The 13,677-nt window shown below is 37.8% G+C and overlaps 2 protein-coding genes across 6 annotated transcripts in view; both read left to right on the forward strand.

Annotated features, from left to right (window-relative positions):
- Positions 1-4,202, forward strand: part of LOC113229982 (histone-lysine N-methyltransferase, H3 lysine-79 specific) — a 30,732-nt gene extending 26,530 nt beyond the window's left edge. For 2 of the 4 annotated variants that reach the window (XM_026463687.1, XM_026463684.1), the window contains exon 18: positions 737-4,201. In XM_026463687.1, coding sequence (XP_026319472.1) covers positions 737-897 — 161 coding nt within the window. In that variant the 3' untranslated portion in view covers positions 898-4,201. Of the gene's footprint in view, positions 1-736 lie in introns of all 4 variants that reach the window. The other 2 variants (XM_026463686.1, XM_026463685.1) reach the window with 1 other exon arrangement.
- Positions 4,203-6,138: 1,936 nt separating this feature from the next.
- LOC113230310 (mediator of RNA polymerase II transcription subunit 30) lies at positions 6,139-13,602 on the forward strand. 2 transcript variants are annotated; one of them, XM_026464185.1, is made up of 8 exons: positions 6,139-6,321; positions 6,565-6,683; positions 6,992-7,055; positions 7,648-7,762; positions 8,076-8,148; positions 9,305-9,439; positions 12,422-12,553; positions 13,468-13,602. In XM_026464185.1, the coding sequence occupies exons 1-8, from the start codon at positions 6,201-6,203 to the stop codon at positions 13,561-13,563; spliced, it is 855 nt and encodes a 284-aa protein (XP_026319970.1). In that variant the 5' UTR covers positions 6,139-6,200; the 3' UTR covers positions 13,564-13,602. The 2 variants fall into 2 exon arrangements, with proteins under 2 accessions (XP_026319970.1, XP_026319971.1); XM_026464186.1 differs by lacking the exon at positions 13,468-13,602 and adding an exon at positions 12,655-13,024 and having other exon boundaries at positions 6,142-6,321.
- Positions 13,603-13,677: the final 75 nt, after the last annotated feature.

The following is a 13,677-nucleotide window of genomic DNA, read 5'->3' on the forward strand; positions in this document are numbered from 1 at the left end:
GCGCGGTTATTTGCACAGGCTGGTTTCCGTACATTTAATGTTGGGTGATTTCAATCTGTTTTGTCGGAGCCTAACATGTAGTGTAGCGGAGATTTTGTATACATATTTAGTTAGGTAGTATTTTGATTTATCTGTCTGGATTTTATTAAGTGTTTTCTTAATGTACCGTTTTACTAATGGGGCTGACATGTTCAATAACGATCCAAGCCCCTAAATAAATAAAGATTTAAAAAAACTACGCGATTTGTCGAACATTATTTATTTATGTAATATAAATCCGTTGGTATATTTTATTCTTATTATTGTTGACATTAAATTGACAATGATAACTAATTGTGTTTAATACATTATTTTAAATCGTCGAATAACTAAAATAATTTCAATAATCAATCACACAAAAAAAAGTACAAGCAGGAATAAAAATAGATGAGGTGTAAATTCAGAGCGTATCCGAAGATAAACTTTTTCTTTTATTTAAAAAAAAACTGATGTTTTATATATAGATCAACTATTTTTCTTTCATCTACCATTTTCCTTGCTATAGTGAGGTGAAAAGTTGTTTTGCGTCTCGTGCCTTGAAACCCGAGGGTTTTTCAATCTTAGCTTAATTTGCTTGCTCCGGTGTATGGAAATACAAGCACTCGCGTCAAACAACATTGCAGCCTTGCATAACAAATAACTAGCCCAATTACTTATTGCTTACTCATTGTTGAACATAATATATATTTGGTTATAGGTGTGCAAAATGCAATGGGTAACGGCCCTTTGGAGGCGCGGTCGCCGTCGCCGTTGCCGGCGCATCACTTCAAGAAGCGCTTCTTCCGGCGCGAACGGTGGAGCGCGTGGAGCGGCACTCCGCCGCCAACTGCGGTTGACTGGGAGCGGCCCTCGATGTGACGCTCGCTGCCGAGGATTTAGCGCTGTGCCGTATGCTGCTTCGCGCACCAACGCTGCTCCTAGCGTCGTTTTCGTGCACTGTCCGCGCCGCGGAGGAAAGCTCGATTGTATTCTATGTACATAGAGTTGGGGCTGCATCCGCATTCGGCGACTGCGATCGTATCGCTCCCCGGATGTTGACTATGATGTCCACTTTTTTGTTATATTTTTTTTTCGAATATATAATGTAATTATGTATATTATTGAGTTTATTTTACGTTTAAGATTTGTAATTATTTAATAATAGGTTTATCGCCGTTCTATTAGGGCGCTCCAAAAGATGATCGCGCCGTGACACGGATTGTATTTCATGTGTTCATTTAGGTATTAGAGTCTGAAATACATGATTTGGTGACGATTCAGCGACGTGTTTTCGCGCCGGTCGTTTGGTGGATGTTTGTTGTTTTATGTGTTTTGTTTTCGATGTTATGGAAAACTCAGTCTGAATAATGTTAATCATTGCTTTGGGACGTCTTAAATTTTAGGTAGCGTAATGATTAAAAGAGGGTTTGTAAATATTTGGATATAACGTATGCATTGTGTAGTTTAATTCGATAAATAATTCGGTGTAGAGGGGCTCTAATAAACAATTTTCCAAACACTGCCGTATAGTTCCGAATATAGTAGTTTTAAAATCGAGTCAATATTATCTTAACGTTGTTTTGTATGTGAGACTAGCATGTTTTATTTAAATATTTGTGTGTAGCAATTTTGGCGTAATCTTTCTTTTATCTTTGGCCGTTCTTATTTATGTACTTTTACAGGTGCTAATGCAAATGAAAAAAAACAATAGTGCCAAATACAAGTGCACTAATCGGAACTAAATTGACAACAGATTGATTAATAATGTAATAGTAAATATCCGAATACGCACACTAGTAAGTGTACCAAGTAGTATGAAAAGAGAATAGAAGTCAATAAATAGGCTTTTTAATATTTTTTAGCAGAACTACTGTTCAGAACTAGCGTTGACATAGCAATATTAGTCATTTTATATAGGGTGTTACAAAATCACATTATTTATTTAATAAAAATATTTACTACTGTTGATAAGTCTAGAGTCAGTATGCAGGGTGTTATCAAAGGTGTGTATGTGTTAATGGGGTTATATTGTACCTTATAACTGAAAAAAGTATTTAAATTATCGAAAGCTTGTTACGGATTTCCAGACTTTATGACATCGTGCCTTGAACGTGTCTGCAGTCACGCTGAGAATTTATTGAAATTTGTGTTTGAATCACATTCATGAGCATAAATGTGCCTTTTGACTTTGTTTACACCCTGCATTACAATGATAACCATATTTTTTCATGTATCCAATGTAATCAGGTAAGTTTATAATTATAGCAATAATTAATAACCAATGAATGACACCACTAATGTAAACAAAAATGTGATTTTATAATGATCCTTTATTTAGTGACCAACTATGTATAAAAATAGGTATATTTTATACAGTAATCGCTCACGAAGATTATCCGCCTTTTAGAGTAAGACTTACCTACCAACAATAAGGGATTCTATATGCATTGGGTTAAGATTAAAATTACGACATAATTATATCTGTGTAACTGAATGTTGTCGGAGCTGCGCGTAGTTAAAAGTATCGGCGTCTAAACTTAAATGACTGATATAAACTGAATTTTAAATGGAAACTTGGACTTGCGTTAATTTTAAAGGCCTGATCAAACCAACGCGTCGAGCGTACAGACTATATCGATTGTGTCATCGCGTCCAGCGAAACACAAGTGGCAACAGTACGTTGACCACGAGTTAACATTTGCAAATTGTACAATGCCGTTAATGGTCATAAGAAGAAATGAAATATGCCACAAAAATATTTTACGTAGTTGCTATCACAGAAATCTAAAATTTATTTAGATTTTTGTGATTGCTATACATATAACACTAAATTCGCAATAGAGGCACTGTCCTCCCCGCGGCGTGATCGTCGACGCAGCGGACGCGTTGATTTAATTGTACCTTTGTAAATCCTAATTACGTCTACAATTGTTTTAATATAAATAATTGTGTCATTGTTAAAAGTAATTATAAAACGCAGTACCAACACATCTAGTTCTAGAAGGTTTTACAGTACGTTATTTATTGACCTTGTGTGCACTGTCTTGTTACATGTGTCTCGTATTTTGCAGTGTTGACAAAATGATACATTAATTTTCAAATGTGTGTTTTTTAAATAATAATTCAGTGTCTTGCATATTCCTTTTACATTTATCGCATATTGCTAAAGGTGACCGTGCATTAGTTAGTACTCTGCACTTCACTTGTGTACTTGAGTGTGAAATTTTAATGAAGTTAGCAGCATCGCAGTGGTGGATTTATAAAATGAATTTAGGCTATCGGCAAGGTGCTGCAATGTCAACAGTGTTTACAGTGCGGACTAATGCACATTCACCACAGGTGCGAAGGGAATGCAAATTTTACTCACTCTCCTTAAAAAAGTATTTATTTGATCTTTCTACATAATTTACATTTGACTACTCTATTGCATGATAATGATAATTGACATAATTTCCATTTTTAACTTGAAAGTATATAAATTCAATTAAATTATTGTGCACTATTGTAATTGTTATAATTAAGAATTTCTCACGAAGTATTGGTATGACTGTGTAAGTGTTATAAAAGTAAAGTAAGGAAATAAGCAATGGAAGTACTTTGAGACGACTATTTGGGTTCAGAGAATGAGATTTTCAAGAAAATATAATGTTTGAAATACATAGATGACCGTAACATACTTCCACACGAGCCTTATAGTTATAGTTCATAAATAATAATTAACACGGTGTTTTATTTGCGCATAATGGTGTAATAGACTAGAATAGAAATTAAGTGCAGTGTGTTATTGTATGTATTTCAAACATTGGAATGCACTGGTTTGATTGTGCCTGAAAAAACTCATCAATACCGCGCCAACCTCAATTTGTGTATTTGTATTATAATGTAAGCGTAGAGATCAATTCTGAACCTTTGTAGAGTAGAGTTACCTATGTTGGCGAATGATAATATTATATTTTGCTCGTCAACCCTGGTGTTGACTCGAAGAGTGATTACATTATTCAGTTTAAGTTTTATTTTTTGATGGGGAAAATGTGAGATAACTGTGTGACGATATAGTTCTAAAATAGTACAAATGAGAAGACTTATTGTCGTAAGCCTCGGACTATTCAACATTGCAAATGCTAGGTTTGAGATGTATCCCTGTGTACTAGTTTTATTTTGTACTAAAAGTTAAAAATAAATGAGTAATTATAATAACGTTTTATTTCATTTCTCATGCTCGTAAATCCAAACCAGAGTTTGGTAATATAAATGGGAACTGATTATTTTCTGAAATGCAAACCCTAAATCAGTGTAATAACTGATTCAGGGTTTGTGCAGCAACATTAGACTAAGTTCAGTTGGACGCACACCTGCTGCCGATCGACGTATATTGACGCACGTAGGACGTTAATAATGACGAGAAACAACGTACGGTGCGCGCAAGTACTAGTGAGCGATATCGCGCAATCATCTACGCTGAAGAAAAAAAATGTTTCCTTTTGGTAAAATTAGCTATATTAAACATTTATAAGGTACTGTACGGTGCTGTCGGTGTCCTCATTTAGGTATCCATTATTTGGACATAGTTATGCAAACAAGAACCAACCCACACCTCGAGTGAACTTGAGTTATGTATTTAAGTAGAACACCAGACGTGTCCTTTACCCGCTCATAAAAGATCCTGGCAATATACCAAACCAACACGGAGAAAATAAAAGTCCTTCAGGGTACCAACCCTAAATAAGTAACTTTTTAATAGCTAAAAAGAACCATGCTGCTTAACTTCATATAATGTATTTTTTTAAATATGCTAAATGGATCCATGTCACATATACTGAAGTACTGTAGATCTTTAGCGTTGCCATTACGAAAACTAAAACACGGTTCTCGTTAACTAAATAAAAAGAAACATAATGTTTTCTATTTATTGCTATATAATATAATAGTTTCACTATATCATTCTCAATGCTACACGTAACTCATGTTGTTTGTCTGAAATAACTTACCTCTTTATATCTTCACACTGTTTTTACAAAAATTTAATTATTTCGAAAGTGACATTTTGTGGGTTGGTTCTAGTTTGCATAACATGTCATTTGTACCATTTGTACTAAGTGTTATACAAATAGTGGACACTTATGTTAGGACCGATTGTACTTCCCCTTTATGTCCCATTAATTTTTTTCCACCCTGTATACTCCCTTGTAATGCGTTCATAAATTTACGCTGGTCGCCGTCGGGCGAACATGAATATTGAGTTTATTTTAGAAATCTCAATGTATATTATTTTGTGACTTTTTAAAAATATGTCTAGAAAATTATTAAGCTTAAGTACAGTTGGGTAATTAGCCTAAAAATTTCGAATAGTCGAAACTTTACCAAAAATTTTTCTGAAAATATAATTGGATGACGTTCTTCGTTTAGATACCTTTTGAAGATTTATTTAGCGTGAAAATAAAGTTGTTCAGATAAAAAGAAATGCGAAATTTAAAATGATTGGACAACAGCGTTAAAAAAAACTTGGCTCCGTCGTTTTCGTTCAGTAACACCTTTTGATATTCAGGGTCGTATTCCAGAACTCTACTCAATGCTCAAGTCAGGATTTGAGCATGGTTTAAAGCACTAGAAATCATACTCAAGTCCTTGCCCTTAGGGTCGTATTTCCAGTGCCAGTATGATTTCAAATACTCAAGTCTGCTCAAGTCAAGTCTGCTCAAGTCAGGACTTGAGTATGATTTCAAGCACTGGAAATATGACCCTAATGGCAAGGACTTGAGTGTGATTTTCAGTGCTCACTGCAATTCAAGTCCTGACTTGAGTATTGAGTAGAGTTCTGGAATACGGCCCTCAGAGTTTTGAGGTGTCAAATGTGAACAAATTATAGACATAAATACTATAAAAAACTTTTTTTCCATCTTCTGAGATAAAAATATAAGTAAAAATATTCATTTTTCTGAAAAATATGTTTTTTTGAAAATGGAATTTTTCCATCTTACTTTAGGTGGATGGGAAACTTAGAGGATGGAAAATAGTTTCCATAGTCTAAGATGAGAAATATACAATATTCCATGATTCCTAAACGCTTATGTCATTTGTCAATGTCAAATTTCACAGCGCAGCTACCGATACGGAGTGCTATAATTTTTTTTATCGTTTTCTATGATTTATTAGTGAAATTAAACTGAGTCACATAATTAATAATGGCTGGGCAAGGTCACCAATTCCCTGGAAATTTCCAGGGTAACGCAGGAGCCATGAGAACGGGCTTCGGCGGTGGGCCTATGGGCGCACAAATGCAGTCGATGCCTAATCAATTGACCGGTAAATTATTAGTCTGGTTAAAACAATATCACTAAATAAAGGTTTCTTACCACGGTATGACTTTAAATTCTTCTATCGGTATTTCAGACCGGTTAGACGCTTTATGGTCTCCGGTCCGGTTATACCGTGGGAAACCTGTAATTCTAGTGCTAATCGTTTATTGAATAACATGACCGTGTAGTTAAGACAGTTGATATTTCTATTTTTACTGACTAGGTGAATTAAGTTATTATGATGTTGTAGGTGTAATGGGAGGTCCTATGGGAGGTGCAGCTGGTATGGTGGGAATGGGCAACCCAATGGTTCCTCCATATGGTGCAGGAATGCAAAATCAAATGGGAGCTATGGGCATGGGCCCACAGGTAATATGATAATACAATTTATTTAATTTCTAAAATATAAGTAGTATAAAACTTAATCTACATTGAATTATGGAATACGTATGGTTTTCATCATTGAAGACTGGACCATAAATTAAGTAGTTCTCCTTGGATTGGATAATGATCTTAATATATGAAATGAATCTACTACTACATTTTAGCTGAGTATGTTTTAATCTCTGCTATAAAATCCAAAAGTTTTTAATAAACACTGTTTCTCCATACTGAATTATAAAAATTATGGCTGTACCTAATGTCAAGTTATTCATTACTAAAGGTATTATTTTTAGGCAATGGGAGTGGTTGGTGGTGCACCTGGAGCTGGTCTTGGACCACCTGCTGTTCCTCAACAAGGTTTGTGCATACTCTCAAGGAAATTAGTTCCATTTTGCCACTTATGAAAAATTTGTCTACTGTTGCAGTATTCATGGTATATAGTATTCATATACATATACATATAAATTGTTATTAATTTTTAAGCTAAGTAATATACTATGACTCACCTTCAATAAAAACCCTCTAAATTAAGACTTGTCAGTATACTGACTTCCATATTACATACAGTAAGTTATTGTGAATCTTGCTGGTCACACGTATTTTCAGTGAATGCATCAATAGCAGTGGAGCTCCTTGTGAAAGAGTTTGTCCAGGGAAGTACTGCCACCTTACCTACTTCTGCCGCCAAGCAGTAATGTGAGCATTACTGCGTTACGGTTATGAGGGTAGGGGTGCTGGTGAAATTGCAGGCACATGGGACTTGTCAACTTATGTCTCAGGAAGTGTTAGATCTTTGTGATTTACAACTATAAGTGGCATTGCAACTGTTATAGACAGGTGTGTTGTCTACCACCAGTCGCACAAATTGTTTGTCCTGTCATGTAATATAAAACAAAAAAAGTTAGTTTATACAAACACTATTTGAATTTAATTAGACTCGCTGTTACAGTGGCTGCAATGCAAGCTGGTGGTGGTGTAGTGCCAACAGTTGCCCCACAGCCTGCAGCTCCACCTGTACAAACACCTCCACAAAACAAGGAATTTAACACTGCTTCTCTTTGCAAGTTTGTATTTTCTACTTTGATGTTATTATATATCCTACACATACATTTGTACGAGAATGATTCTTGAAGGCTATATATTGGAATTTCATGTGCAATTTAAGGACATAATTCTTATCGCGTTCTTAGGTTTTCGCGATTGTTACAAATAGGAAATGAAACTATTTTTCCGGATTTAAATTGCGTATATGGTCACAGTCAACCGTGACCATGGGACCTGTAAAGGACCCGAAACGTAGGTTTGTTTGGAAAAACAAATGTACGCGATTTAAATCCGGAATAATAGTTTCATTTCCTAGACATAATTCTTTTTCAGGTTTGGTCAAGAAACTGTTCAAGACATAGTCAGCAGAACCCAAGATGTATTTCAGACTTTAAAAGCTATTCAAGTAAGTTTACATTGATTAGATTTTGCGGTCAGGTTGAAAATTTGTACTGAATTTGATTCAATATAACTTTTTATTGGACAGTCAATCCGTGGCCGTGTAATGTGAAAGTGATATTATTCAAATATTAGATGGATAGTTGTAAATAGTAATTAGTATCAAAAATACTTACTATCTATTAAAGTTATCTGTCTATCTATCTACATGGATTCATGAGCCAATAGTAAATGTAAAACCATCTCTGCAACACAAGCCTTTTTTTTTACGGGGGAGAAATCTTTATAGATACCCCTGAGCCCAGGGAGACTCAGGGGTTATGGGGGGACTCTCCCTCCTGACTGGAGGACTTACCCCACTAAAAACCCCCCCGGGTTTACATCTCGCCGGTTGAATCGGCACCGTGGGGTCGGTGCACATTCACTACGACGCCGCCCGGACGCCCTAGCTTGCGCCAGGGCTCCCGCGCCAAGGGAGGGGCAGGTCAGTTGTCCTCCGACCCGCCCCCCAGACGAGGGAGGTCGTGCAATGCAGGCTCCGGAGTACCTGTCCAGAGCCCGCTGGCCTCACAAGGGGATCAGGCGAGCAGCAAGCTGCCTTCGCCTTCTCCCCGTACTTCTGCGTCGAAGCGGGTGCGCGTCCGCCGCGTCCTCGCGCACCCGCTCCGCAGCCTCCTTTTGCGACATAACCTCTCCGCAAAAGAAGGCCACCTCCTCACAGCGCCCGGCAGCGAGAGGTCCTGCCCTATTGTCCCCGTCAGAGTAAGGCGCTGCTCATCCCACCGGCTGCATACCTCTAGGGTGTGCTGCGCGGTGTCATCCGCAGCGCTGCACTCGTGGCACTGCAACACAAGCCTGAGCTTAGTGCAGATGCCCCAAGTAAAAATGCGAGATAACTAATTAATAATTACGCAATTGCCTAGTTTACTATGGAGCTTCAATAATGTATGTATATTATTTATTAATGTGTTGAGACAGTAAACGATTTATTATTAATAAAAAATGAAAAAATGTGTATATGTAGCAACAAATTAATTTTTAATTTTTATTAGCCCATTATCAACTAGATAATTTATACATATGTTTACGTTTCGTATAGATATCCTTATCATCAACATGGCTTCTTGAAGAACTTGTATATTTTTTGTAACATTGTTTCCCAGCCCCCAAACGGCACGCAGCACGGGGAAAACGCGAGCAACGACAAGAAAGCCAAGATGCAGGAGCAATTGCGTACCATCAGATTGTTATTCAAACGTCTCAGGCTTATTTACGAGAAGTGCAATGAGACTTGTCAGGTATTTTTTCATTATTACCTTTCATTCTTATCATAAATTGTCGCTGGTTTCATCATATTTTGGTTTTGTTTGCCTTTTCCGAAAAGAACTGTCCAAAATACATAGGGCGCACTATAAGTAAAACTAATTACAACATTTGAAAATGGAACTCTTTGGCTGTAAAATACAGTTTGTTTCATCTGACTGTCACTTGTTTTTACATTGTGGTGTCATTTTAGAAATTGTTTGTCTACATCACCAAGGATTTAACTCGTGAGAATTTTCGTAGTATGATTTTCTACGACTTTAAGTGTAACTTAACAGCTCAGCGGAGCTTCGCTCGACTTCAATCTGCTTTTGGCGATGAAGCACCATACAAGACGACTATTTATAGCTGGTTTGCAGAATTGAAACGCGGTCGTGTGAATCTCAACGACGAATTTCGTGATGGTCGCCCGTCCACTGCTGTGAACAACAAAACATCCATGCTGTGCGCCGTATGATCAAAACAGACAGGCATGTGACATACACACATCAAAAAAAGTTTGCGATCACTTCGAAAAACTGAAATCTTTTTTCTTACTGTAGATTATATTATGATTTTTTCTTCTTTTTAGATTCTTTATTTAAAAATAAATTAGAACATAAAACAATGACCCCGTTCAATTGTTTTTTCATATAAAAAGGCTTTCAGTCCTAGCTTACGCTCATTCAGAAATCTGATTTAGTCAATTATAAGCGATTCAAGATATTTTTCGCGGAAAGTTGTGATTGAAAAAATGCCAAGAGGATTATCAGAGGTTTTACGAGCTAGAATAGTAACTTTGAGGGAAGAAGGATACACCACGAGAGTAATAGCACGCAGACTTGCTATATCCCAATCCTGTGTCGTGGCTACGTTGCACAGGTATCACGGAATGGGGAATTTAGCTGACCGACCCCGCAGCGGTCGCCCAACTGTTTTGACAGCTGCCCAAAAGCGCTATATTAGATTGCTGGCAGCCCGTGATCCAACAATCAACGCCACTAAAATAAAAGCAGAAGTCAGGGCCGCCTCTGGGCTTGAAGTTAGCACGCAGACCGTTCGCAATTGCTTGCCCCAGGCTGGATTACGAGCACGGAAGTCTTGGCGAGCTCCGCTCAATTCCCGGCAACGTCAACAACGAAGATTGCAGTGGGCTAGACTTCGGCAAAATGAAGAAGGTGAGAACGAAAACATTTGGCAAAACTGTCTATTCGTTGACGAATCCCGAATCAGCACTCATCCAGATAACCGACGTGTCCGTGTCTGGAGAAGACCAGGCGACCGTGAAAGACTAAGAACTGCCACTGGAACAGTTCAGCAAGGCGGAAAATCGGTGTCCTTTTGGGGTGGCATTATGATTGGAGCTAGAACGCCTTTGATCCCGTATCGGGGCTTCATGACAGCAGACGTGTACAAAGCAGTTGCTATTGATGATATCGTCAGACCATTCCGAGTAAACCATGGGCACCAATTTGTACTGGTCGATGATAATGCGCCCGCACATCGAGCTCAACGAGTCAATGCTGCTCTTCAAGAATACGATATCACACGATTAGACTGGCCTGCCGGCTCGCCCGACTTAAACCCAATAGAGCACGCGTGGGATGCTCTTAAATGAGCAGCATGGAACCGTGAGCCACGTCCCCAGACAGTTCCAGAGCTCAGGGAAGCCGCTATTGAAGAATGGGATAGGTTACCCCAGGAAATGCTGGATAACTTGATCCTCAGCATGCCCAGGAGGATCTTCGCATGTATTCGAGCCAGGGGAGGAGTTATTTTATATTGAATTCACACCTTTTAATAATAAATTGTTGTTTAAGTTTAATTAAACAGTCTTTTTCTTTCTATGAAATTTCTATCACTATTACATTATGATTAATGGCTCAATTTTTTAAAATAAATAATAAAAAATAGTTTTATATTTTAATTTCAAACAGGGTATTCCTATTTAAAGAAAGCATACAACATAGATTTTTTCTTGATAAAGTTAAATTTAAAGAATTATAGGAGCTTATGCTATTGATCGCAAACTTTTTTTGATGTGTGTACATTGAGGTTCCATTTTTAGGCATAGGCATGAGTCAAATACAATCAATACTACACAAATATTTGGGTGAGAAAAAGCTGTGCTCTCGGTGGATCTCACACAATTTGACTGAGGCTCAAAAAACGGATCGCGTCACTTGGTGCAATGCTATGCTTATCAGATTCAACGAAGGGGCGTCAAATTTGTGGGACATTTATAGTTACGATCCCAACAAAGCAGCAATCAAGCGTGTGGGTCTTTCGAGATGAGCCGAAACCACCATAGTAGCGCGCGTGCAAAGGGCCTCTAAGCGGGTGATTGCTTCTTTTTTTAATAAAACTGGATACGTGGCTACTGTTGCTTTGGAGAATCGTTGTACCGTGAATAGTGATTGGTATACGACCATTTGTTTCCCGGAAGTTATTGACAAACTTCGTAAAAATAACTGTAAACGCCGTATCTTGCACCACGATAATTCTCCTCCACCAGTTCTCACACGGCCAGACAGACAAATGAATTTTTGAAGGTGAACAACGTTGACCTTATGAGCCACCCCGCCTACAGTCCCGACCTGGCACCCTGTGACCTTTAATTATTTCCAAAAATTAAGAACCCGTTACGCGGTCAACGATTTTCATCACTTGAAGGGGCTGTCACAGAGTATGAAAAATATGTTTCAGAGATTGTCATGGAGGAGTGGCATAAATGTTTTCAAAATTGACTCATTTGTATGAAAAAGTGCATTAACGCTAACGGAGAATATTTTGAGAAACAATAAATTCGTTTCTGACCATTTATAAATACTATTTTTTTCTTATTCATTCCAGAAACTTATAGTGCGCCCCACGTATCAAGCTTGATGTGCGCTTGACTATATGAGATTAAGTAGTGTCAGAATCATAAACAGAATGGGTAACTAAGAATACTAATATTTCCTACTGTTTTATTACAGGGTATGGAATATACACACATGGAGAGCCTGATCCCGCTAAAAGACGAAGCTGATAACAAAACATTAGACGAACGACGTGGCACAGAGGCTTATAGGCTGGCTTTGGAAGAAAACAAGGAACTTACGGATCAGGCAAGAGCATTTAACGTTTTTTTTTCGTAGAATTTCACCATTTCATATTACAGAGTTGTTGGGGCTCTGGTAATCTTTAAAAATTCCTCCTCCTAGCATAGACGATACCTTGTTACTGAGGGTCGTGACTCCCCCGCGGAAGTAAGCTCCGCATGACAACAACGCCGTGCCATCTGTGGCGGTCTCTGGCATAGTAGAGCGCATCATGGATACCCATGCCGAGAGCCGTATAAAGCTGATCGGACCATTTTTGGGACACCGACTCCTCGGACGTTTACCGTCGATCCGTCCGATGACCATTACGTGTTCGAGGTTGTGCCTTTCTTTGCTGGAAATGTGACCAAAGAAATCAAGTATCCTACAAAGACATAAGGTGCACGGTCTGGTCTGGACGTTAAGTTCTCGCGAAATTGAGTCGTTGGTGCGAAAATCCAACGGACTCCCAACATTTTTCTCCAGCACCACATCTCGGACGTGTCAATGAGGTAAAAATTAAACCACGCGAAATAAATCAGCGTCATTAATTTAAACATGCAAAAGCAGAAATGTCTCAGGGAAATACATGGTTACAAATATTTTTATTGTGTGCTTCTTCTTTTCGTGTCAATGTCAAACTTCAACAACAAATCGATATTGTCTTTGGTCCAGTACGCAGCCTTTATCCCCCTATCTGTTACATTTTGCAAGCCAAGAAAATCTTAACTTCTTTAATGCTGTCGGCCTTGGGTCCAAACTGTAATTAGTAAACTGCATAGGCCCTGATTGAAACCACCCTTATAAAAATAATCTTTTTAATATTTTAGGCCTTGGGAGAGGCGAGAGTCTAAAATAGATATAACAATAATAATAATAACACTAGCAGGTCTTCAAGATTGCTTATTGTCTTACTTCACATTATTTGTTTTTGTTCGCAGGTGATGCTAAAAAATAAACAGCTGAAGGAAGTGATTACAAATTTAAGAACTATTATATGGGAAATTAATGTCATGTTGAATATGCGAAGATCATAAAAGTGTTAAGATTTTTGAAAGATTATATTTTAACTCAGCATAATCTCCTTTACTCAACATCAGGTAAATTTTATTCTGTGATATGATCTCCGGTAGTACAATTAAATGTGTAAT

The sequence above is a fragment of the Hyposmocoma kahamanoa genome, unplaced genomic scaffold, assembly GCF_003589595.1.
Source record: "Hyposmocoma kahamanoa isolate Upper Pololo Valley unplaced genomic scaffold, ASM358959v1 63, whole genome shotgun sequence".
NCBI lineage: Eukaryota > Metazoa > Arthropoda > Insecta > Lepidoptera > Cosmopterigidae > Hyposmocoma > Hyposmocoma kahamanoa.

What these genes read in the sequence shown, in the direction of transcription:
- LOC113230310 (XM_026464185.1), top strand. Translation starts at nt 6,201, where the DNA reads ATGGCTGGGCAAGGTCACCAATTCCCTGGAAATTTCCAGGGTAACGCA. An exon ending in CTATGGGCATGGGCCCACAG is followed by an intron (nt 6,684 to 6,991) that starts GTAATATGATAA and finishes TATTATTTTTAG; the next exon opens with GCAATGGGAGTGGTTGGTGG. An exon ending in ACAAGGAACTTACGGATCAG is followed by an intron (nt 12,554 to 13,467) that starts GCAAGAGCATTT and finishes TTTTGTTCGCAG; the next exon opens with GTGATGCTAAAAAATAAACA.